The sequence below is a fragment of the Strongylocentrotus purpuratus genome, unplaced genomic scaffold, assembly GCF_000002235.5.
Source record: "Strongylocentrotus purpuratus isolate Spur 01 unplaced genomic scaffold, Spur_5.0 spur5_scaffold_12, whole genome shotgun sequence".
Taxonomy (NCBI): Eukaryota; Metazoa; Echinodermata; class Echinoidea; order Camarodonta; family Strongylocentrotidae; genus Strongylocentrotus; species Strongylocentrotus purpuratus.
The window spans coordinates 2602467-2626881 of NW_022145597.1; the positions used below are offsets into that span (position 1 = coordinate 2602467).

The 24415-nt window shown below is 37.8% G+C and overlaps 3 protein-coding genes and 1 pseudogene across 3 annotated transcripts; all 4 read left to right on the forward strand.

The window, feature by feature from the left end:
- Nucleotides 1-19351: 19351 nt before the first annotated feature.
- Nucleotides 19352-19813, forward strand: LOC115922566 (histone H2A, embryonic-like). Its single transcript, XM_030981593.1, has one exon. The coding sequence runs from the start codon at nt 19386-19388 to the stop codon at nt 19758-19760; it is 375 nt and encodes a 124-aa protein (XP_030837453.1). The 5' UTR covers nt 19352-19385; the 3' UTR covers nt 19761-19813.
- A 556-nt stretch (nt 19814-20369) lies between these two features.
- Nucleotides 20370-21217, forward strand: LOC763554 (annotated as a pseudogene).
- Nucleotides 21218-21767: 550 nt separating this feature from the next.
- Nucleotides 21768-22202, forward strand: LOC754000 (histone H4-like). Its single transcript, XM_011666283.2, has one exon. It carries the CDS (start codon nt 21829-21831, stop codon nt 22138-22140), a length of 312 nt encoding a protein of 103 aa, XP_011664585.2. The 5' UTR covers nt 21768-21828; the 3' UTR covers nt 22141-22202.
- Nucleotides 22203-23316: 1114 nt separating this feature from the next.
- LOC100889374 (histone H2B.2, embryonic) lies at nt 23317-24238 on the forward strand. The gene has a single exon (XM_030981592.1). The coding sequence runs from the start codon at nt 23352-23354 to the stop codon at nt 23721-23723; it is 372 nt and encodes a 123-aa protein (XP_030837452.1). The 5' UTR covers nt 23317-23351; the 3' UTR covers nt 23724-24238.
- The last annotated feature ends 177 nt before the right edge of the window (nt 24239-24415 follow it).

The window sequence follows — 24415 nt, forward strand, 5'->3', positions numbered from 1 at the left end:
ATCGAAAATAAACTGTACGAGGTAAGATTCAATATCGTGATCAGGTAATCATTTTTCATTCTACTAGTTTGATTTTTAGGCGTTTCCGTACATTAGTTGTGTTAACTTAGTCCCCCAAGAACTTATTTAATGAATTAGTTATTCATTCTTTTTTCTTCTTTTTCATTTTACAGCGTAGAATTGTCAGTTACAGAACTGCTTTCTCCAATGGCCCTGTTGGCCTAGATTAGGTATACATATACAATATGATTAAATATTAAAAATTTTAGAAAATGAATTGCTAGGCTCTATATCAAATCATGATTTTAAGGGGAACTAAGAATAATCATTTAATAATAGAAGCAAATTTAAAGACTTTCGCTCAAAAATAGGCAACAAAAATAAAGAAATAAAACTAAACGTTAAAACAAAAGACATACAAATAAACAACAAAAACAACAACAACACGAGAAAGAAATGTCAATTTAAAAACTAAACTTAACAATACTGTTTAAATTCAACATTATTATGATTAAATGACGATGCTTCTCTCTCTCTCTCTCTCTCTCTATATATATATTAACAGGGGTTTATATAATGCAACAGTTTAGAAATACCTGAGGGGCGTTTCATGAAACAATTAGTCGGTGGTTTTCACCGACTAATATCATGTTCACCAACAATTTAGTCAGCGCTGACTAAATTTGAACAATCACAGACCTGGAAAATAGTCGGTGACAAAAGAATTGTCGGTGAACATGATATTAGTCGGCGAAAACCACCGACTAATTTTTTTATGAAATGCCCCCCTGAACTCGCCCTGTAGACACATAAAAGAAAAATATGACCATAACAAATATCAATAAGCTTACATTGGCAACTTTATAGTTTTTATTTTTATTAATATTATTATTGTTGTTATTATTATTGTTGTTGAACATAACAAATGGTAAATTTATTTTGTAATGATATGGCAGGTTTCATGAGACTAAACTTACCACAATTATTTTCATCTGAATTGTCCTTGCAATCAGGAATGGTATCGCACACAAACGACACCGATATACACGACTCATCGTTGCACTCGAATTGGTTCTCATCGCAACCTAGTGTAATTGAACGAGGAAAAAAAAATATTATATTGATTCTCATGAAGAAAAAAATAAGTGGGTGAGGATTTTGATTCGGCTACAAGTCACTTTCGACTCTTATATATTTCCAAATTTTCCTTAATATTCGGAATAACCTTATTTCATTTTCGTCGTAATGAACCCTTTCTATATGAGATTTGTGTCCTCGGAATAATGGGCGTTTGAAAAAAACCTAAACTTTTGAAATACGACTTTCCCCTTGTATTCTGCAATACGACAGAAGGCTGAAGCTCAGGTATCAGAAACAGTCCAATTATTCTCACAATCCTTCCACTAAAAAAACACATGTGCAATGAACGTCACATCATCAGGCGTTTTTTAAGTGATACATACCTTTGTTGCAATCGGTTTCGTCGCTTGAGTCCTGGCAATCGACGGCAGCATCACATAGGAACACATCATGTATGCACTCCCCTGAGGTACAATGGAATAGTCCTGGCCCACAAGACTCCATTGGATCTAGAAACTCAGAAAAGGTATGCTAGGAGTCCACTGGGCCGGCGCCAGTTGGCGCCAGTTTGCGCCAATGCAATTTACTGTGGCGCCTAGTGTCGCCAATAAGGTGCCTAGTGGCGTGTAGTGGCTCAAACTGCCTCCCAACTGGCTCGTGGTGGCCCGTAACGGCACCAAATTTGAATGTGGCGGCAAGAAAATTTCAAAATGTTTGAAATTTTCGTCGCGCCACTTGCATCGAGCAATCAGCGCCAAGTGTCCGCCAAGTGGCACCAAATGGCGCGAACATATCGCCCTTTGGCGCAAACAATCCGCCTATTGGAATCCACTGGAATGTAATGGCGCGCGCCAAGTTGCGCCAATGAGATTTCGCGCCACATGGCGCCACTTGGCGCCAAGGGGCACCTTGTTTGCGCCACTACGCGAGCCAAACGGCACCCGATTGGTGACTACTTCGCGCCAAATGCCACCTGATTGCCCGCCATTCGGCGCCACTTGCCGCCTATAACAGCAGGGCGGCATCGCAGGACTTTCTCACAGTGATGGCGGCAGTTCTCCAAGCTCTAGGGATGAGGTTGTGCTGGGCATCCTCCTGGTCCAACATGCGGACGTTCAGTGCCTGATAGTGCTTCCTGATGAGGTTGTGCAGCATGACGGCAGCTTCAAAGAGCAGGCGGACTGTGTCTGGTTCCTGTCTCATCTGGCCAAGGAAGCACTGGAACCGCAGAGCCAGAATACCAAAGGCATTTTCAACCACACGCCTTGCCCTGGACAGCCTGTAGTTGAATATCTTCTGCTGTTGGTCCATGTTACGACGGCCATAGGGCTTCATCATGTACGTCCTCATGGCGAAGGCATCGTCTCCCACGAAGAAGTACGGCATAGGGTGCTCTTCATCATCATGGGGAAGAGGAGCTGGATCTGGGATGCCTAAAGTGCCAGCTTCAATGCACTCCTTCAGTTTACTGTTGTTGTAGATCTGGGCATCAGACTGATGACCAACCCCACCCACATCGATCCACAGGAACTGGTACTTTGAATCTACCAGAGCCATCAGGACAACCGAGAAGAACTGCTTGTAGTTGAAGTAAAGGCTGCCTGATTTGTTGGGCTTCTGGAGACGGATGTGCTTTCCATCATAGGCTCCCAGACAGTGAGGAAGATTCCATCTGGCTTCAAAATCACCTGCAACCTCAAGCCAGCCTTCATTGGTTGTGGGGAGGGAGATGACTTCTGCAGCATACTCATCCACTACCGCTCTGGCTACATCAGGGACAAACTTTTGGATGGTTTCCTTGCCCACTCGGAAGTTGTAAGACAGCTCGGCATAGGTGGCCCCAGTGGCGAGATGGCGCAGGAAGACGGACAACTTGAGACCAGGGGAATGGCCTTCCTGATGTGGGTGTCCTTCTTCTGCAAGTGGGTTGTAAGCCTGACCAACAGGTCATCAAACATCTCTGGGGACACCCTGGTGTAGTTCTTGAACTTCCTCCTGTCATTCTCACTCAGCTCTTCCATCAAAGTGTGGTACTGTCCACGTTCGGCCCTCAACTGTGGGTGGAGCATGGGTCTAAACCACCAGTTGTGCTTCCTTTTCTTCTTAGGAGGCTCTTCTTCTTCAGGATTGGCCAGCATAAGTTGATAGGCAGTGGCCACCTCAGCATTTCTCATGATCTTCTGATGGAGCAGCATCATCACTCCAACATTATCAAAAGCCTTAGACATATCAAAATTGTAAATATTTAGTAGAGATGTTGTTCATACAGCAGCTGAGGAGGGTCTGAACCAGGTAGCCAATGGCCGGTATTTATTTAGTCGGCAAGTAGCGCCAAGCGGCGGCAAGTTCAAACCAATTTGGCGACCTTTGGCACAAACTAATCACCAAGTGGCGCAACGTAGCCGTCTATTGGCGCGAATGGCGCCAACAGGGTGAATTTTGGAATCAAATGGCCGTGTAAAGGCGCAAACTGGCGCGAACTGGCAAAACATTTTGGAGCAAGCCGGGTGGCATTTGGCGCACGCCATATGGCACCCAGTTTATTCCACTTGGCGACACATGCCGAGCGGACATTAATTCGGCGCCACAGCGAGCCACTACGCGCCAATCACATAATCTTTGGCGCGAACTGGCACCAACTGGCGCCGGCCCAGTGGACTCCTAGCATTTTTTCTTCTTCTGGGAACGGTTTAGAGAATAAAGGATGTATTAGAGATTTTATGAAGGTTGAAGGAATAAGGAAAGTATAGAGTAAAGAGAAACTAAATTGAATTAAATTGAAATGGTATTTGTTCGAAAATCAACATTGCAGACAAGGGCATAAGTGCATGAAGTTAACGAAGTTAAATCATGAAAACAAAATGTTTAATACAAACATATATATATACGTTATAGTCACACACTAATATAGGATTGAGAGACAGAGAGAGAGAGAGAGAGGTGGAGAGACACTCAGACAAACAAAGACCGAACAGAGCCGAAATGAAACGGTCAGATAGAGGCAGAGGTATGGCAGTCTTGACGAGTAGATCAGTTAATAATACTTCTACCACCCCCTTCCTCCCCCACACTAGACGTTGTCATAATATAGCCATTCAGAGCATGCGGTGCCAAAAGTTGAACCAGATGTTTACCTGGTTTGTAGAGATGAACGGATGAGTCCCGTGGTGAACCTATATATTTAAGTACGAATTGAATTAAATAGGATTTATATGAGTAAAAAGTACTAAAGCTAAAATCTACAGTTAAATATATGTATGTGGCAGAGGAATAGTAAGGGTAGAAGATTTTATGACACTGGAAGGTAGTAGGAAGTTATCTTTCTAGGCATTCAGAATCGAGCGTCGGCCACTTTGGATTTTATTGGCAAGAAATTATGACCTTTTGGGGGGTTGTTAGAACGTTTCTTGGCGAACTGTCATGAAACAATTTATTTGTCACCCCTTGTCGGCACATTACAAAAACTGAACCCCCCCCCCCCCCCGAACCCCCATCGTGAAATTTCAAAGCAACGCCTTCTTGAAGCCTATTTATTATTCTGGATGTTGAGGGCTACCTTTTGACAGTAATGGTATGTTTAAATTTCTGCTCTGAACATCGATCCTTATGTTGGTGCATTTTCAGATCTTCATTCTTTTACTCTCTTTTTCTTTGCAAGACTACATTTTATGTCCGATCCTTCGTCAGGAACTGTAGATACGTAGGTAATGATAACATGTCAGGATGCTGGTCTTTACCTGTCGCTGGAGTTTTGCAAATAAACTGTGTCGTTTCTGGAGAAGCACAAGCAACATCGTGCCAGAGATCGGTAGAGAGATCGGTCGATGTGGCTGGATCAAAGACTAACATTGTACAGGCTTCTGACATTCCACCATCGGGTTGTTTATGTCCCTCCTTGGGCCTTTGGTAAATAAAACCGATTCGTGTAGACATATCCAGTTATCAAGTTTATTGAAATAATTCAATAAATTCGAAACTGCTGTTCACTTGTTTGTAGTAGCAATTGAAGGGATCTGTTTCCCAATTCACTGTTAGGCGTCACACTTTAAGGACTATAATACATCATAATAACTATTAACCAATATCAAATATTACTCTGTCTAATTCCTGTAACCGATCATGATATAATAAGTTTCATATTTATTAAATGAAGGATGGCTGGCTGCGAAATTTAATTGTGTACGCAGTATACCTTTGTAAACTTGTTCCAAATAATATAACTATAGGGTACATAATCTTTCGATTGAAATTGCCATTGAGAAATTTATGGGGATGGTGTGTGCGTGGGAGTGTGTGTGTATGTGTGCATGGCGTGGGTATGTGTGGGTTTATGGATGTGATGTGCCTATTGGATAGTGTGCGTTAGTGTACGGTCAAACCTCAAAAAGGGTTCAACTTCATTTCTTATGAAACACGATTATTTCTTTGCCTGAGAATGTCAGTTTTTCCAAGTGCATCGTTAAATCAGATTATTTATATCACTATTCATGATTTATACATGGCATGAACATAAAAATGAGGAACAGAAACTTCATTATGAAAATGATCCAATTACACTTCTGGGAAATAAGAGGTGAACTTTATATCAGTGCGTTCCGTTCCTTTTTAAATTTGGGCAACTATTTATAGCTGAATAATCAAATGCGTTTCTCCACACTGCAGCAGAATTCATGACTTAGTCTACTTATTCTTATTAAGATTCACGGAGAGCACTTACTTTGTAGGAATAAACCAATCAGTATATGACATGGGTGTTCCGTCTGTCCATACAAATACCCCTCTTTGGTTCCTATTTCCTAGACCTACATCATGAAGTAATGGAGAGGAAAATATAATTATATCTTTGCAAGATTACATGGGTATTGTTTATGGCATGGCATAGTAACAAAATGTTTTGCAGTAAAATGGGCACTGCTCAACAAACTTTTAATACTCCCCGACTTACCAATATAAGTCTTTGTTTCTGTAGTCTCCCACTGAGTTGATATCATGTAATGTAACATCATCATCTCATCTTTATTATGAATACTGATCAGATGTGCGCCCTCTATGGTTTGACATTCGGCCTCTGCCTTGTTCCATGTTATGACGTCAGAGCTGATAACAAGTTTGTAGCAAGATCGTCGAAAGTAATCCCAGTCTGACGGACACGTCTCATCTGAGAATGTAAAAAGGAGAAAAAAGAAAAAGAAAGAAAGAAAGACAAACATCTTGAACAGTAACATTTCACCACATAAAATATACACATCCCGTTTTTAATCATCATGACAAGAATGATAAACAAGGGGTTTCAACTCGGTCTGAGTCTACCTCAAGCAAGCCACAGTGGACAAAGACATCGGTCTGAATATTTGTTAGAGTCACCTTACATTAATTTTTGTTGAAATATTTTGAGAAATACGTACAAAACAATCCAGTGAAATTATTTTCAGTCAGAAACTGCTTAATATGTGTTTCAAGATTTATCTAAGTGTGTCCGTCAGGGGCGTAGACAACGGGGGGGGGGGATGAGGGGGATGGCATGTACAATCATCCCCCCAGGTTTTGGGGGATGATATTTGCTTACTTAATAAGTCATAATGATGATAATAATAGTAATAATAATAATGATATCAATTATAATATTAATAATAATAATAATTATGATGATGATAATAATAATCCTCATCATTATTGTAGTTGTGTTTATTGTTAGCCGCATTCACACGGTGAAAGCCAATTCTAAAACAGAATAGAACATGAATGTGATACAACAGTATACATAATATTTCGTGACAGAGAGTACCATACTACTATCTTTATAACAAGTATTATTCAAACAAACATATATAATTATGTATAATCATGAATTGTTCAACTTCATGCTCCCACTGTATGACTATTGTTACACTAATACTGATATCAGGACTAACTGGTATACATTAGTTTGTTGTTAAGCTTGCAGCAGCTACATCTTTTCTGTATTGTTAACTATTTATTTATTTTTGTTTTATTTAAGATGCACTTTGTTTTGTATTCATTTAAAGTATGTTGATTGATGCATGAAGACAAAAGTTTGAAATGTTTAAAGAAGTTTGTTTCATGTAAAGCGCAGTGTGAATTTACCCTGTCTTGAAATGCGAGATAAAAGGAACCTATTAGTATTAGCATTATTATTTGTATTAGTATTATTTTTTATTTGTATTAATATTATTATTATTATTATTATTATTATTATTATTATTATTATTATTATTATTATTATTATTATTATTATTATTATTATTACTATTACTATTATAAGACTGAGATCAAATAGAAGTAAATAATGCCCTTATTTGAAACGATGCAATGCCGTTATGGTTCCGATTTCTTCACAAACTTACAAAGCAGTATTGTTACTCCATGGATCATAGTGATACTGTTTATGTTTTTTGTATCTGTATGTTAATGAGCCGCCAGCCAATATCCATCTATGGATGCTATGCCTGTTTCTTTGAGGTAAAAAAAAGCATAGTATGTACGTATTCATTATGCTTTATAATGAACAGACATATTGTTCAAAGTTTAATCGTTATTTGTTTGTTGTTTATGTGTTCTATTCACAAATGGCCACAGAGGCTGTTTTCATTCATAACCACATACCCCTATCAAGACAACAAAGACTATACCTGCGTGTACACAGTTGACATTGGTTTTTTTTCTGAAGAGGTGTAACAGCAAAATTCACAGAGATAAATAAATACGTAGTGTGGTTCAATATGCAATACTATGTGTCAGTCCATTCTGTATTCGTATGCCACGGTGTGTAGATCTTGTCGATGTATGTCTGTCCATTCAAGGCGTAGTATGTGTGTGTGCGTGTGTGTGTGTGTGTGAGTATGTGTGCGTGTGCGTGCACGCTTGTGTGTGTTATTTTACCTCATTAAGTATGCATCAGATTGCACGATTTCAAGTTCAAAATTGCAAAAGCTCCCTACCGTCGGAGGGGGGACACCCCCCTCCCACACCCTCCCCCGGCTCGGTCGCTTCGCTCCCTCGCTCGGGTGCTTCGCGCCCTCACTAGCGTTGGCAGCCCAGTCATCCCGCCCAGGTGTACGAACCTGTCTACGCCACTGGTGTCCTTGGTTGTACTGCATAGAGTATAGAGGTTACATCGATTTTCTTTTTTGCAATAAGGACATAACGGACGTTTTAGTTGATTAGAACTACTCAAAATGGAAAAGTTTTTACATTTGGTTCGCTTTCATGTCTAGTTCTATAGATCATTATATATTTACAAGCTATTTTTTTTCTTTCAATAGCATTTATTCATAATCTGAGGACTTTCATTTCACATTCATATCAAAATATCAAACAAAATCAGATAATACATTTAATAGGAAGTCTAAACAAAGGTTACCGGTACATTTCCTGTTAACTTCTAGTCTCTTTCGTAGTTCAGAAGCAAATAAAAAACTCAAACTGGATTCTCTAATATCAACAACCTTGTAATTTCGTAACAAAATCGATTTATAAACTGTCCCAAAAGCTATTTCGTTATGTTCGCTATATTTTATCAAAAGATCAATGTTGGTGACCACATGCTTGTGAAAAACTTTCTTAATCAACCAGGTCTTTGTCTTTGCATGTCAGCCCAAAAATCGCTCATTTTTGTGATTTGTGTACAAAACATATGGAAATGTCATTTTTCCTAAAAGTAGATGAAACATTGGTTATTGGGACTTGTTTAAAGTTTAGGTGGTTGTTTTGGGAGTCAAAATAGTTGAATTGTAGTAAGAAATGAAATAAAACAACAAAAACAATAAAATACATGAGTTAAAAAAAACAATGAAATACAGAAGAAATTATCAAAACAAGAGATAACATAAGGGATAGCCCGGCCTCTTTAGTGTTGATAGCAAAAATACGATCGATCGCTCCATACAATAGACATTTCTATGGAGGAAGGGGACTCTCCAATTCGTCCGCACGAGGTCATATTTTTTTCCAAGAATGTTAAGGAAATTATTGGCTATTCATTCCTCTTTGAGGAGACAAGGCTGATTCATTAAGCATGCTAAGATCTGTGAAGAGAGAAATACAGAGATAGAGAGAGAGAGAGAAGTTTGAAAAGAAAGAAGAAAATAAAATGAGAAAGTGAGAGATAAGATAAAAAAGAGAGAGAATGTATGTGTGTGTGAGAGAGAGAGAAAGAGATGGGTTAGATAGAAAGAGACAAAAAAAGAAAAAGAGAGTTTTTTTAGAATTATGCGTTTCATACATATTAGTTCTATTCACTGCTGCTCCTTCATTAATTCTTTCTCATTCTGATATTTTTGAGATTGATTTCTGAACATTACTCGCTGCAATTTAAAATCTTCTCTTTTGAAAGTGGTTTCTGCGATCGATGGCAGGTCGGATTTCTCCACATTAGCATTTTATCAATTTTTCTCATATTTGTATTGCTGAGATGGAGCTTTTTCCACTACACTTTGATCATTTACATGAAGTGGGTTGTTTCGACTAGACTGATATGTGGAGGGAATGGTGATGTATGCAGATAATTTAACGATAATGGTGATGGTGGCAATGGCTAAAATTTTGATGATGGTTAAGAAGATAATAGAATTGCCAGTACATTAACAAAAGATCTATTTGATAGTATTCAATACAAGATAAAAGTATGTCTCCCTCCAATTATTACTATCTAATCAATTGGTTTTATCATTGACATTTTTTTAACTCTAAACTTCTGAATACCTTTTAAAATCTCAGGTCTATAAAATACGTAAGCATGGTAAGAATGCATGCCAAAATAGGAAAGAAGAAGTATTTAGACTCTGATGGGAAAAGCTTGTTCACGTTGAAACTCTTCGATGTTTTGAATGAAACATTTTAAAAATAATAATGTGCTACGACAAAATAGATCTTAATCGATAAAATATAATTTTGTTGAGACGAATTGACGGAAGTCGAAGGATGGATATTGAATGGTTTGCTCATTGACCAACTTAAAGGGCAAATGGCTTCATTCACTCTGATATTTGCACACTCCAGAATTTTTTATACAAAACGGAACTTCACAAACCGAACCATTGTCGATCATTTTTAATCTCATTCCTTCTAGAGCGACATTTCTAAAATGCGTCGGTGTTCAATATCTCCTTCAACACGGATTTGCCCCCCCCCTAAACCCCCTCCATGAGGACTGAGAGAATTTAACCAACATCTAATTCTAGGAAAGTTTTCTTTATGAGGTCACCTTCTTGGCAACGCAGGTGCATGCACGCATGCGCAATACTTACCACTACAATTATTTCTTTATCCATGCGTTTAATTTGCGACTCTTATGGATTTTGAAGCAGAAAACTCTCGAATTTGTTGGCAGAACTCTTGGAGAATTTCAATCGAAAAGTCATGAAGAATATATGATGAGGTATGTAATTACAATGTTCGCTGTTGAAAACATAACAAATCGTGATTTTTTTTTTAATCATAAACTGTTGTAAGATAATATCTTCTTTTTTTAAGTTTTTTAAAGTATTTATTGAAACAAATATCATACATAATAATAAATACATGTTCTACATGTTCATATAGACACAGAATTTATAGTAAAAAAAGTGAAATAGTTAACTCATCATCAAAAATGACTTAACAAAACATCTGCCATTTCTTATTATGAAGTTCGAGACGATTTTTCTTGAAAGCAATTATACGTTCCATATTTTCTAAATGTCTGAGAGCTCGTAGAAATGAAGGAAATTGTGAAATAACGTTTTGCATTTAACAAGTGAATATAAAATAATTTGCAGAAATAATAACTGTATTGACGAAATAGAAATGATTGGTTATATAATATAAGAGTACCAAAATAATATTCTTCATTTGTGAACAAAACATTTCGTATATTTTTTCTTTTAACCATACAAATATAACACTCCAAAAATATTGTAATTTTTCACAATTTAGAAATAAATGAACTAACATCTGTTCATGATTTTCACAAAAAGTACACTTTAAAGAACAACTTATACCTATCTTATAAAGAAAACATTGTAATGCAATTTTTCTATGAATAAGTTTAAATTGGAGATTTCTCGTTTTATTATCGATGGATGACAAATATAGTAACGTCAAACAAGATTTCTAGATTAGTGAATCGTTTAAATTGTTTTGTAGATCCCTTTGCCAATTATCTTGTTGATTTGTTTTTGAGATATTTGTTGAAAACGTTTTAAAGAAAATATTGTACGAAGATATTGATATCTTTTTAGGTTTACGAAAATTGTTCAATAAAGTATTAACGCAATTTAGCAAAGAACTTTCTTTTTTAAAGTTTCCCTGTTTCAGAATACTTTTCCATCTACTAGGTTATGCGAAAAGAACTAAATAATGTAACATGAATGAACCTGAGAGAAAATTCATTTGACTTTGGATTTGATCAAAAGACATCAATGAACCATCAATGTGGAAAATAGCCTTAACATATATCATATCAGAATTAAAACGTCTAAAAGGTTTTCCGCCTACCAGTATATGAGAATTCAGGCAAAGTGGTTGGGAAATAATTTCTTGAATTTAACTGGGTTGTAGTATCTGTAGTGACTCCATGCAATCAATATATCATTCCAGAAAGGATCTGCGTATTGAACATTAAATGATCAGAGCGGAGATTACCGGGGAAAAAACACCTCCCATATGTCTCAGAGAATGTGCAAAAACATTTTCAATTTATTGTTGTTTCCTTCATCAAAGTATCTCTTTATCCAAGTAACTTTCATTGCACTGTTATGAGATAATAGATGGGGCATTTTAAATCCTCCTTCTGTATATTCATTGTAAAGCAAAGAGCGTCTAATTTTGTCCTTATTACTCCATACAAATTTAAAGAGTACTCTCTGAAGTTCTGAAAAGAATGATAAAGGGGGGTCAAGAAGAGTACAAAGTAAATGAATAAATTTTGGTATAACTAGAGACTTAATAATGGTCACCTTTCAATACAAGGTTAAAGGACCTACGATTCCATATATTCAACGATGTCTTAATTTTCTCAAATTTCGATTTGAAATTAAGATCATGAAAACTCAAATTACCATTTAGAGGAATTTTAATACCTAAGCAGTTAAAATAATCTGGGGGCCAAATAAATGGAATGTCTTGACACATGGGCATATTATTTGACTATTTCCCAGTCTAATCATATTACATGTTCAAACCAGAAGCTTCTCTGAAATCATTGAAGACTTAAACGCATCTACGAATATTCAATTCATCAAGTTCAAGAAAAATAATCGTGTCATCTGCATATTGACTAATCTTTACCTCCTCATTTAATACCTTTAACCCACGAATATCTTTATTTTGTCTCACGAAACAGCTAAGTACTTCAACTGCAAAAATAAAAAGATATGGAGTCAAAGGACATCCCTGTCTCACACCACGCTTTATCTCAAATGAATCTGACGCAAACCCATTATTAATAACTCGTTCTTGTATCTCTGTATACAGTACTTTCACCCAATTAATAAAATACTGGTCAAATCCAAATACACGAAGAGCATCGTACATAAAATTCCACTCAATCATATCAAAAGCTTTTTCAAAGTCAATACTCAAAGCTAAACCGTCAATATTTTCTATTTTACAAATGTTTTGTATATCAATGAATAATAGTATATTCTCTCCAATAAAACGTCCTTTAATAAAATCATATTAGTCATTATTTATCAAAAGCCCTAAAACCTTTTTCATTCGCAGTGAGAGAATTTTTGCTAAAATCTTATAATCACTGTTAAGAAGGGACATTTTGGGCAACAAAGTAATCATAATACTTGTTCGCATAAATATAATACTTGTTCGCAAAAAATAACACCACGAACAATTTCTTCATGTAAATGTTCATATTCTTTTGTTCTTGTCGCATAAATCACTACGTACACTTTCATTATTAAAACATTCTTCATTGTTGGTTAAATTATATGTCTTTCTCTACCTCTTCTAATCGCATGTTGCGTTCTCTTTTCTTATTTTCGGAAATTTCGATAAACATACAATGAACTCAAAATTTCATGAATTCCCATATTTGACTATAGCTCGAGCCTGCATTTTCAGTCAAAACTATTCTAATTTCATCTCTTATTGATTCCACAACATCTGCATCTGCCAATAATGCGGTGTTGAGTTTCGAAATATCCTGGACCTCTCTTTATAAAAGATTTTGTCAAATTAAGGGATAAAAATAAATGGTCACTTTTATATCCAAAAGTTATTTCACTTTTTGTTACTGACTGAATTAAAATCTTAGAAATCAGAAAGTAATCTAAACGACTTCCACTTTTACAATCGTAAAATATCCAAGTATATTTCAATGCTGCAGGGTAAAGATGTCTCCGTAAATCAACTAATCCAAAAAGAGATATAATATTTTGAATGCCATTATAACCATTAAGGTGGTTTTTACTCAATCTTAGAAATTTATCCAGCTTTGGATTCAAAATAGTATTAAAATCTTTCCCTAATATGTATGGCTCTTCACAATAATTACATAACGATTCGTGTAACTCCGAAAAGAAGATACCGTCGTCGCTATTTGAGCTGTAGATATTTACAAGCGTAACCACACTATTATTATTCTTCACTATAACTACAAGAATACGACCATTACAATCCGTTTGCGTATTTAAAATGTCAAAATTCGCCGAAGGTTTAAAAAGCATGCAAACCCTTGCACTATCTGAACGACCATGACTGAATATTATATTGTAACCCCACTCCTTACACCATCTTTCTCTACAGCTGAAAAGGAATGTAATTCATGTAAAAATATCACATGGTGGTCAGAATTCCGTATCCAATTAAATACACAGCGTCTCTTTAAATGGTTGCCAAGCCCTCATACATCAATCGACCCGATCTTATTATCTATAGAGTCACGTATCATTTTCGAAGTCATGTATAGGTATAACAATGACTAGTTGGCTTATACCAACGAGTTCCATAGGAACATGTACTGTATTTGATCATTTAAAGTAGAACAATATAATATAAGTTGAGAATTGCTTAATTTTGAAGGTAGAATATAAAAAATGGAGTTAAAATGAAGTGAATAGAAAAAAGTGAGAGAGAGGAGAAAAATAAAACAGTATACACAAATTCTAAGTAAACATGTAAAAAATGAACAATTCCTTCCTGTTTGGATTGTCCGTCTACTGCCATTTGACAGAGTAAAAATTAAGCAACTATAACTAAGTATAGTAGGCCTGAAATAGACGTAGAAGTACATTAATCGTAGCTATATCTGACAAGAAATAGAGCAGAAATAGTCAAAAACACTCAAAAAAACTACTGTAGTTTCGGCTATTTCTCGGCGTCTATACTCCATCTCTTTCTAACAAAGTAAATACAAATTTAGTTGACGATTGATGAATTCATTTTTTGGTCTATGTTTATTTCAACATGTCAGAATTCTTTATTGTCCTCTTTTTTGCCATTTTCAGATCTGACGAACGAAGGGTTTTTAGTGGTCCTGGGGAATCTATTGGGCCATCCTTATATTTAATCACTCTCGGTACGGAGTTGGGGACGAACGCAAACTTATTTGCATCTCTTAATTGCCTGACTTTCGTCATCAGCCGTTTGTGTTCATTTCTGGTATCTGGGTGAATATCGTCGCTGATTCCCACCTTTACGCCGGGGATTCGAACATTTGTTAATGTCGGGCTCTTCTTCAGGATCGACTGGCGATCGGTGAAGCATAGCAGCTTTACGTGGAAGTGTCTTGGTCGTGGGTTGCGCTGGTCACCAGCTTGAGCACGGGATATTCGTGGCGTGCGATGGGCGCGTTCCACTTCCACACTCTCCATATTCAAAGGAGATGCGAAAAACTGGCGGGCGGTATTGTGCGTATCGTAGAATTTTCTTCACCTTCTGGTCTGCCGTGAATGATGACGTTGTTTTGCTTACTTCTGTTTACTAGATCGACGATATTCTTCTCAGCTCATCTACATATCCATAATCTGCTTTCGTGGCTTTTACTTTCTCAACCTCTGACTTTGTTTCACATATTTTTGTTTCTATAAACCCAGTTCCATTCTCAAGATCCGATACCCTTGTATCCAGACATTTAAGCTTTATTTCATTTTTTTAACTTAAAATTAAAATGAATATTTTAGGCCACTTTTTAATCAATTTTTAACGCAGCTCCACTCGCTCTTAAACTCCTATCCTACTATCCTCCAGAGGATAAAATATAAAATGTTTCGGGGGTGATCTGCTCTGCGTAATTAATGTAATGTACATCAGGGAACGAAAATGTGCCCGTACGTGTTTGTGTACGAGGGATGGAAAAAAAATCCTCTTTGATGAATTTTGAATTGGAAAGGGGCGAAACATTTTAGCTCCTATAAGGGTGCCATGACTAATAAAAGGGTGGAAACGCTGATTTAGTAGATTAAAGATGGCTGCCCCCCCCCCCCCCCTCCTGACTGAGCACACGCTACGCAACTAATAAGACTTGATTGTGTTTCCCTTCACATATAGTGAGTTTTAAGCATTTAACTTAGAGTTGGAGTGAACAAATAAATAAAAAATATCATTGTACAGACGCGAAAAAGCTGACTGGGAGAAAGAGGAGCTTCTGTCAATTACATATTGTATTTGGATGATCATACCATGGTTACCGTGGATTGTGTCCACGCAAAAGATGACCTACAAATACGCCTCTAGGTGATCAATTTACTACACCCGGGTGGAGAGTGACAATAATTGTTGCTACATGTATTACCTAAGTACATTGTTGTGGCAACGGAGCTCGAACCATTACATTCGCATTTCCTGTCAACGATTTGAACATCTTCAAAGTCAAATTAATACCCTACCATGTACATGCATTATGCATATTTTCCCTTGGACCACATACAGCATTTTTTTTTTGGCAGTTGGTAAAATTGATTAATTAATCATTTAATATCAGCTTGTACGGTTACAAAACTTTAAAATGCCGTTGCTCGTAGAGTGACCCTCTGCAACAAACAAAGTCACATCACGCTAATTCACAACCACTGCTTTGGTTGCCTATAACTTAATGCATAGTTTGCAATATCATTTTGATTTTATTTATTTGTGTGCTCTGATACACAGAACAAGTCTACTTTAATAAATCAGTAGATAGCGTCTAGACCTTTACGTTCTCAAAACTTTGGAGTACGTGTTGTTCCTAAGCTCAATACCAAGTGGGGTATAAACCTTTGCTCATGCAGGGCCTTCGCTGTAGAATGCTTTTCCTCTAGACATTCGTACTAGCGGATCAGTCGAAATGTTTAAAACTTAACATTAAAACGTATTTGTTTGATTCGGCATAATTATGATTAATGGTTCTCATTCATTTTTGTATATTCTATGAATTTTGTCGTTCTTTTTTTTTATAATGCACATGTTTTTATGTTTTGATTTCAAGTGGATTTGGATAAAAATCTCATCCTTCTTCTTCTTCTTCTTCTTCTTATGATTATATTATTATAATTTTAATGATTATTACTATTACTATTTCTCATGATAATATATAGTAATAATAAAAAAGAGAATAATGATAATATAACATGTCCATTTGTATAGCGCAGCTGCTCTATGAATATACTATACTGCGCTTAATACACATTACGTATCACATTATTACCCCGGCTGAAGATGAGCTGCCATTTTAAGGCGCTAAAGTCTTCAACGAATGTCTTCCTTCCAGGTACCCATTTACTTCACATGAATGGAGAGGGGCAATTGTAGATTATTTTCTTGCCAAAAGATATTAGTGCCGCGGCGGAACTCGAACATTACCGTGAACCATGTGATGTACAGTCCGGTGATATAGATCCACAAACCACGGCACCTCTGCATTGCTATTATTTTTATCGTTATTATCATCATCATTTTTACTATTATTATTATTATTTTTATTATGATTATTATTATCATCATCATTACTATTGTTATTACTATTACCATTATTCAATAGAATAACAAACAAGGCCATGTATTAACACTAACGTAACTAGAAATTTAATTTTGTACAAACATTCATACCCAGGCAATAACACTGATTTGAATGTTTTTTCACAAACAGAAGAATGATACTCACTTGTATCGCAGAAAGCAACGTAAAAGGAGAATGCAGATATGAGGAAATAGACGAGCATTGGATGACGGGGTAACATCTTGATAACCAGTAGACGTAAACACTCGATCAGTTGATTCTCAGAAAACCTTCTGTGTTTCATGCATTCTGAAATGCTTAGAATTAACTAGTTGAATATCTTTGTAACTTCGCGACCAACGTTATGTATGGTGTACCGTTGCATTAGATGATTTGTGAATTAAACAAAATACTTAAATACCATCCCTCTTACTCATATACGGTTTGCGCATGCACTGTATACGTCAGAGTTCGTGTCGATGTTACCAAACAGGTTCATGCGTTGTTATGTTGTAAATGAAAACGCGATCGACTATTATAAAAAAAAAATTATCGATATGGCTTCCAATCACCCGATACCAAAACAGTCACAGTAAGATGCTGAAACATATTATCCGAAGTAGCGCAGCAATACTAGACCAGAGTATATAATCTGTCATCTATGTTACAAAGTTGCAACATTAATATAGTGATGGCATAGTATCGAACTGTAGGATTGAGTAATGTTTGCGGCCTGCTAAAACAATGGTCTGCTGGGTTGTCTTCATCTAGACTTCACCTTTTTCAATCGCATAAGCAATGAAAATATGAATTAATAAAAGAGTGCATGCGCATCTATGTAGGCAAATCTATTGTTTTTTAATGTTAATTTATTAATTTATTAATCAATTTATTATTTTTGGCACTGACATACCGATTTTTTTATTGGGGGGGGGGATCGGTGGAATGCTTCCTGCATGCATGAAAAAATGAATGAAGACTGATCATAGTTTTGAAAGAGCCGTGAGATAAAGAGAAACAATTAATCACCAACACATAGCTTGTTTTATAGTTAAGGATTTCATTTGGTCAAAGGCCTACTATATTTAAAAGAAAAAGAGCTTTAAAGAGATACTGGACGTATTTGAACACCCTCGATTATAACATAAACTTGATTTTTGAGTGGACTAAACTACTACCTCATTAACTACTAATCTGCCATCTACATTACAAAATTGCATCAGTAACGCACTGTTTTTCTTTATCACCTGGGTTATAGTGAGGGCACAGTATCGAACTGTATATATATATATATAGGAAAGAGTAATGTTTGCGCCCAGGTAGAATCGTACCTTTGACTCTATAAATCCACACTGCATTTTTTCAAATCGCATTAGCAAAAATAATATGAATTGTTCCACCTTGTCTGACGTTATTTTTAAAATTAATGTAGCTTGTGTGTGTGTGTGTGTGTGTGTATGAGCCTTTGCATGTCTAATATCGAAGATGACTTAACGAGCACATAAACTTAAACTCTTTTTTTTTGCACAGGCATACCGATTTTTTGAGGGGGGAATGCTTTATACATGCATTAAAAATGAACATAGAATGATCATAGCTTTGAAAAAGCTAAATGATAAAGAGTATCAATGTCACTAACACACAGTTTGTGTTATAGTTAAAGGTTCCATTTGGTCAAAGGCCTACTCATTGATTCATTAAAATGAACACGATGCATGACAATCGACGCTATTAGAAGAAGAAAAAACAAAGATTTGTAGATCATAATTTAGATGAACGATATGATAAAAATGTAGAACATAATTTAGATACACGTTTTGATAAAAATGTAGAACACAATAAGTGTTAGGTATTAAACATGCAAGGAATATTCAAATATAAACCTATGAAATCTATGAACGCTTAATACGTATGCCACATTATGAAACAAAGCTAGGGTGAATTGTGATGAAACATATATCCCCAGAAAGAGAGTTTTTTAGGCGATTGATTGATCTCTGAAATATAACATAGAACCTGACACTATTGGAAATAGGGGCAGTGTACTTGGAATGGGCTACAGTTTTATCACATTTGTTAGGCGTTGTCGTCCAATCCATTTGATTTGATCTGTGTTTCTTTTTAATTCAGGAAACCCTATACAATCTGATTGAGTACTAGTGGAGAAAACGGATAAGTCGATGCGAAACCAGCTTAAGGAGATCCGGTCAGCTACCCGCTGATTGGACAATAGTCACAATGCCCCCCGACGGTCACTGCGATCCTAACACCAGGTATAAATAGCCACCAAAACGCTGCTGGGCATCCATTCAAGTCATCGAACATTGTTACGTTCTGAACTTCACTTCCGATTTATTCTAGACTCATCAAAAACATCATGTCTGGCAGAGGAAAGAGTGGAAAGGCCCGCACCAAGACAAAGACGCGCTCATTCCGTGCAGGGCTCCAGTTTCCAGTAGGACGTGTTCATCGGTTTCTCCGAAAGGGCAACTATGCAAAGAGGGTCGGCGGTGGAGCTCCTGTCTACATGGCTGCCGTCCTAGAGTACCTCACTGCCGAAATCTTGGAACTCGCAGGCAACGCTGCCCGCGACAACAAGAAATCTAGGATCATCCCACGCCACCTTCAACTCGCTGTGCGTAATGATGAAGAACTCAACAAGCTTTTGGGTGGGGTGACGATCGCTCAAGGTGGTGTTCTGCCCAACATCCAAGCCGTGCTGCTCCCCAAGAACACCGCTAAATCAAGCTAGAGTTTGCTCCCGGCAATCTTGAAACCTCAACGGCCCTTATCAGGGCCACCAATTACTCACGAAAGAATTGTTTCATTTATGAATCCCCCTACCCCCCACTCTCTTTCTCTCTCTCTCTCTCTCTCTTAGTTTAAAACGCTACACTTGGGATGAACTAAGCCTTAACAGTTGTTATATATAATGATTGATATATATTAAATAAAGATATACATCCTTAGATGTTATGAACAAAAATGTGTATAGAGCAGTAAAAGAAAAAGAAAGGTGTTTAATCAAAAATATATTTACAGTTACTAGTACGGATATTAGGGTGACCATGCAGAGCAAAACATTATCTTTTTAGTAGGCATTTTAATGGGAAACTATTAATATGCAATTTCCCATGAATGTGACTGTGTTTCAAGAGGGGTGACGATCAGGGGTTGATGGTGTTATCGCCATTTGATCTCATTTTTTTCTTCAAATTCATATAATGATTGTGTACATTATACGTGGTAGGAGAGGATGAAGAAGAAGAAGGATGAGAAGAAGACGGAGAAAGAGAAGAAAGAGAAGGGGGTGGTGGAATAAGAGCATGTTATGATGGAAAAGAAGGGAGAAAAGTTTCTTAAAACAAACACAAACTGGCATGCAGTCATGGGGGCGGACGACCCGGGATTGTCTCCTCCCACGTACGCAACAATGCCTTATGTTGATGGCGTTGCCGAGCCGATGGTTATTCGTTTTGTTAACCTCCCGACGCACCGTATATCAAGATGGCTGAGAAGAATAGCTCTAAGAAGGTGACTACTAAGAAGCCGGCCGCCCACCCACCGGCTGCCGAGATGGTTGCTACAGCAATCACCGAGTTGAAGGACCGCAATGGCTCTTCGCTGCAAGCAATAAAGAAGTATATCGCTACCAATTTCGATGTGCAGATGGACCGACAGCTGCTATTCATCGAGCGGGCCCTAAAGTCTGGCGTGGAGTAAGGCAAACTAGTGCAGACGAAGGGGAAAGGAGCTTCGGGTTCTTTCAAGCTGAATGTGCAGGCGGCCGAGGCACAGCGTGAGAAAGCCAAGGAAAAGGCTGCAGCGAAGAAGGAGAAACTGCAGAAGGCAGCCGCCGTAAAGAAAGTCAAGGCAGCCCCCAAGAAAGCGAAGAAGCCAGAAAAGAAAACGACTGAGAAGAAAGAGAAGAAGAAGAAGACTCCAAAGAAGGCACCCAAGAAGCCAGCAGCCAAGAAATCAACACCAAAGAAGACGCCCAAGAAGGCAGCCGCAAAGAAACCCAAGACTGCCAAGCCCAAGAAGCCTGCGGCAAAGAAGGCTGCAAAGTCCAAGTGATCAAGTTGCACGCCAACTTTCCCATCCTACCAAAACGGCTCTTTTCAGAGCCACCACATACCCAAGAAAGAACACTTGTCCAAATGCACTCATGGGATACTATGATTATGTGTAATGAAGAAGAAAATGAAGGAAAAAAAGGGGATGGGGGGGGGTGAAACAAAGAAAATGGATAAAAAGAAATTAAAAAGGGAAATAAGAATGGCGTGCATTATTGACGGTGATATTAGCCCAATCAGCACTGGTTCTCGTTTCAGCCCTTTTAAAATACAAACAAACTATATATAATACAGTACTTGTGAATATAAAAAAAGATGAACATATAAATCATATACGAACAAAAAATGAAGGATGAGAGAGAAAGAGGCGCGCGGGCGGGCTTGGGTGAGAAATGCTTCCTATTGATGTATATTGAGTAATGTAGGTGATGACCGATTTTTCAGTTAATTAAGTTTCGTCATCCATGTATACTGTTGGATAAGATTCGTCACCCCCTCTTATTTCAACTCGAGCATTCAACACAGGCCTCTCTAGATAAATGCATGTACTAATGCTAGCGAATACTCGCCACAAGGGGGCGCACTCGAATGGGGAGTCTCCGCACTCCAGTCCCGCATACCGAATGATGCCGAATCTCGTCACCTAAGTCCGCAATGGTGTAACAATACTCGCTGCAATCCGGTTAGCGTAATATCCAGTCTACAGGATCACACAGAACTCGCTCTCAACTATCAATCATCATCATGTCAGGTGGAGGAAAAGGAGGAAAGGGACTCGGAAAGGGTGGTGCCAAACGTCATCGCAAGGTTCTACGAGACAACATCCAAGGCATCACCAAGCCTGCAATCCGTCGACTTGCTAGAAGGGGAGGTGTCAAGAGGATCTCTGGTCTCATCTACGAAGAGACACGGGGTGTACTGAAGGTCTTCCTGGAGAATGTCATCCGTGATGCAGTCACCTACTGCGAGCACGCCAAGCGAAAGACTGTCACAGCCATGGACGTGGTGTATGCACTGAAGAGGCAGGGTCGTACATTGTACGGCTTCGGCGGCTAAGTGTAGCAGACCTCTCTCTCGCCTGGCTAGAATAACAAACGGCTCTTTTCAGAGCCACCAAATAATCAAGAAAGAATACTGTTGTATGTTAATACCGTGAAGTAAAAGAAAGAAGAAGAAGAAATAAGCCGTTAATATAAGGCAAAACGAATAATGACTGTAAATACCTCCCAGAAGAGGCGATATAGTGATTGGTATAGACAGATGAAAGGCAAATCATGAAACAGAAAGCATTGAATGAAATTTAGGTTGGGCAAGAAGGGTGTGTCTATTCCAAAAGAAAGGCAGATTATGAAACAGAAAGCAGTAAGAAATTTAGTTAGAAATAGTGTATAGACATTGACATTTATAGTATGAGGGTCGTTATGTATGTTTTCAACTGAAATTGAACATTGTATCAAAAGAGAATTATGATTTATTTACAAAAGTAAATGTAAATGCTCGTTATTAAACAGCCTACTCTGTGATAAAAGATGTGAAATGGATGAATAAAAAATAAAAGATGCATGTTGTTTTCATAATGATAACGCATTCATAATGATAATACCTAATATGTAATCGTATAGCGCTTGATACAGCGCTTTAGATATATTATATAGGTTCTCTTTTTCATTTGCTCTAACCAAATAATTTTGAATTACAATGTCAAAGATATTTCATTGCTCATTTCTGTTATATCATTACGTTTATTATTATTGTCTGTCGTTGTTTATATTGTGTGAGAAGAAATGAAAAATAAATTCGCTCTTTACATATAGAGCGACACTACTACTACTACTACTACTACTACTACTACTATATAATTATATATCTCCGAGATTATGTCAAAAGTAGGAGTGAATTATAACCTGTGCAAGTATGTCTTGGATAAAAAGTTTCGACATGTTCCATATTCCCATCAAAATCATCCTCTTCTTCAATTGAACAATGCAGAGAGATCCTATATTAGAACATATGCCCGTATGATCTGTATGGGTTGTCACCATGTCGCCATCTCTAGGCAGGGGATGGAACAGGCACTAATTCTGCGACGCCTAAGACCAATGAAAGGATCGAGACCGAGGCTCATTTGCATACGGACCGCAGCATACGGATCCGGCCCCGTGTATAAAAAGGAAAGGTTCTCGCTGACCATTCACAGTATCCCAAGAATATTTGCTTGACATACTCGTTTCGCTGCATCTTTACGGGCCAGAAAACCTCAATTCATCATGGCTCCAACAGCTCAAGTTGCTAAGAAAGGCTCCAAGAAGGCAGTCAAGGCCCCTCGGCCCAGCGGTGGCAAGAAGAGGAACAGGAAAAGGAAGGAGAGTTATGGAATCTACATCTACAAAGTCCTCAAGCAGGTTCATCCAGATACCGGCATCTCCAGTCGGGCCATGGTCATCATGAACAGCTTCGTCAACGACATCTTCGAGCGAATTGCCGGCGAATCTTCCCGCCTCGCTCAGTACAACAAAAAGTCAACCATCAGCAGTCGCGAGATTCAGACCGCCGTCCGCCTCATTCTCCCCGGAGAGCTGGCAAAGCACGCTGAGAGCGAGGGTACCAAGGCAGTGACGAAAAACACTACCTCCAAGTAGACAGGTCATATACTGCTCTACTTGGACATACAACGGCCCTTTTCAAGAAAGAATGATATCCGTAGTAATGTAGCGTAGTTGTTTATTAAATAAATAATGTGTATATTATGAATATAAGATATAATCAAGATTACACAATAGTATATAATAATATTAGCCCTATATAAATCTAGACTAGAGCATGAAGTGTATTCATGATGATCGGAAGGAAGACGAAAATAGTTGATTAAATAAAAAAAAAGAAATACAATTCAAGATGGCAACATGTCCTAAATGATATACGTCCATGCATCCTTCCTTGAAAGGTTGACGAGATGCAGGTTAAGTGTCTTTTCTCATGATTCATCCCCACCCAGCTTCCTGCCTGCCTGCCTCCCTCTCATCCGCCCTCTGAAGATCATTTGTTAGAATGCATATTTTCGTAATTATTTGGCACCACTGAGTGCGTGAGCCGAATTCCCGGCTTGCCATGTAACCCATGTTGCAAACGGTGGTAGCGCCACCTTTCGACACATTTTATTAACTTTGCACATACGGCATCGCCAAGCCCCCTTCCCGTCACGCGCTAAACAAAAGAGCAACCCGGTTTACCAATCAAGAGAGCTTTACAAACGTAGGGCGACGGCACCAGGATCCTTCGCAGCACATATAAATAGCTGAAAATTGCCAGTGGTTCTCATTCATCCCGTCAC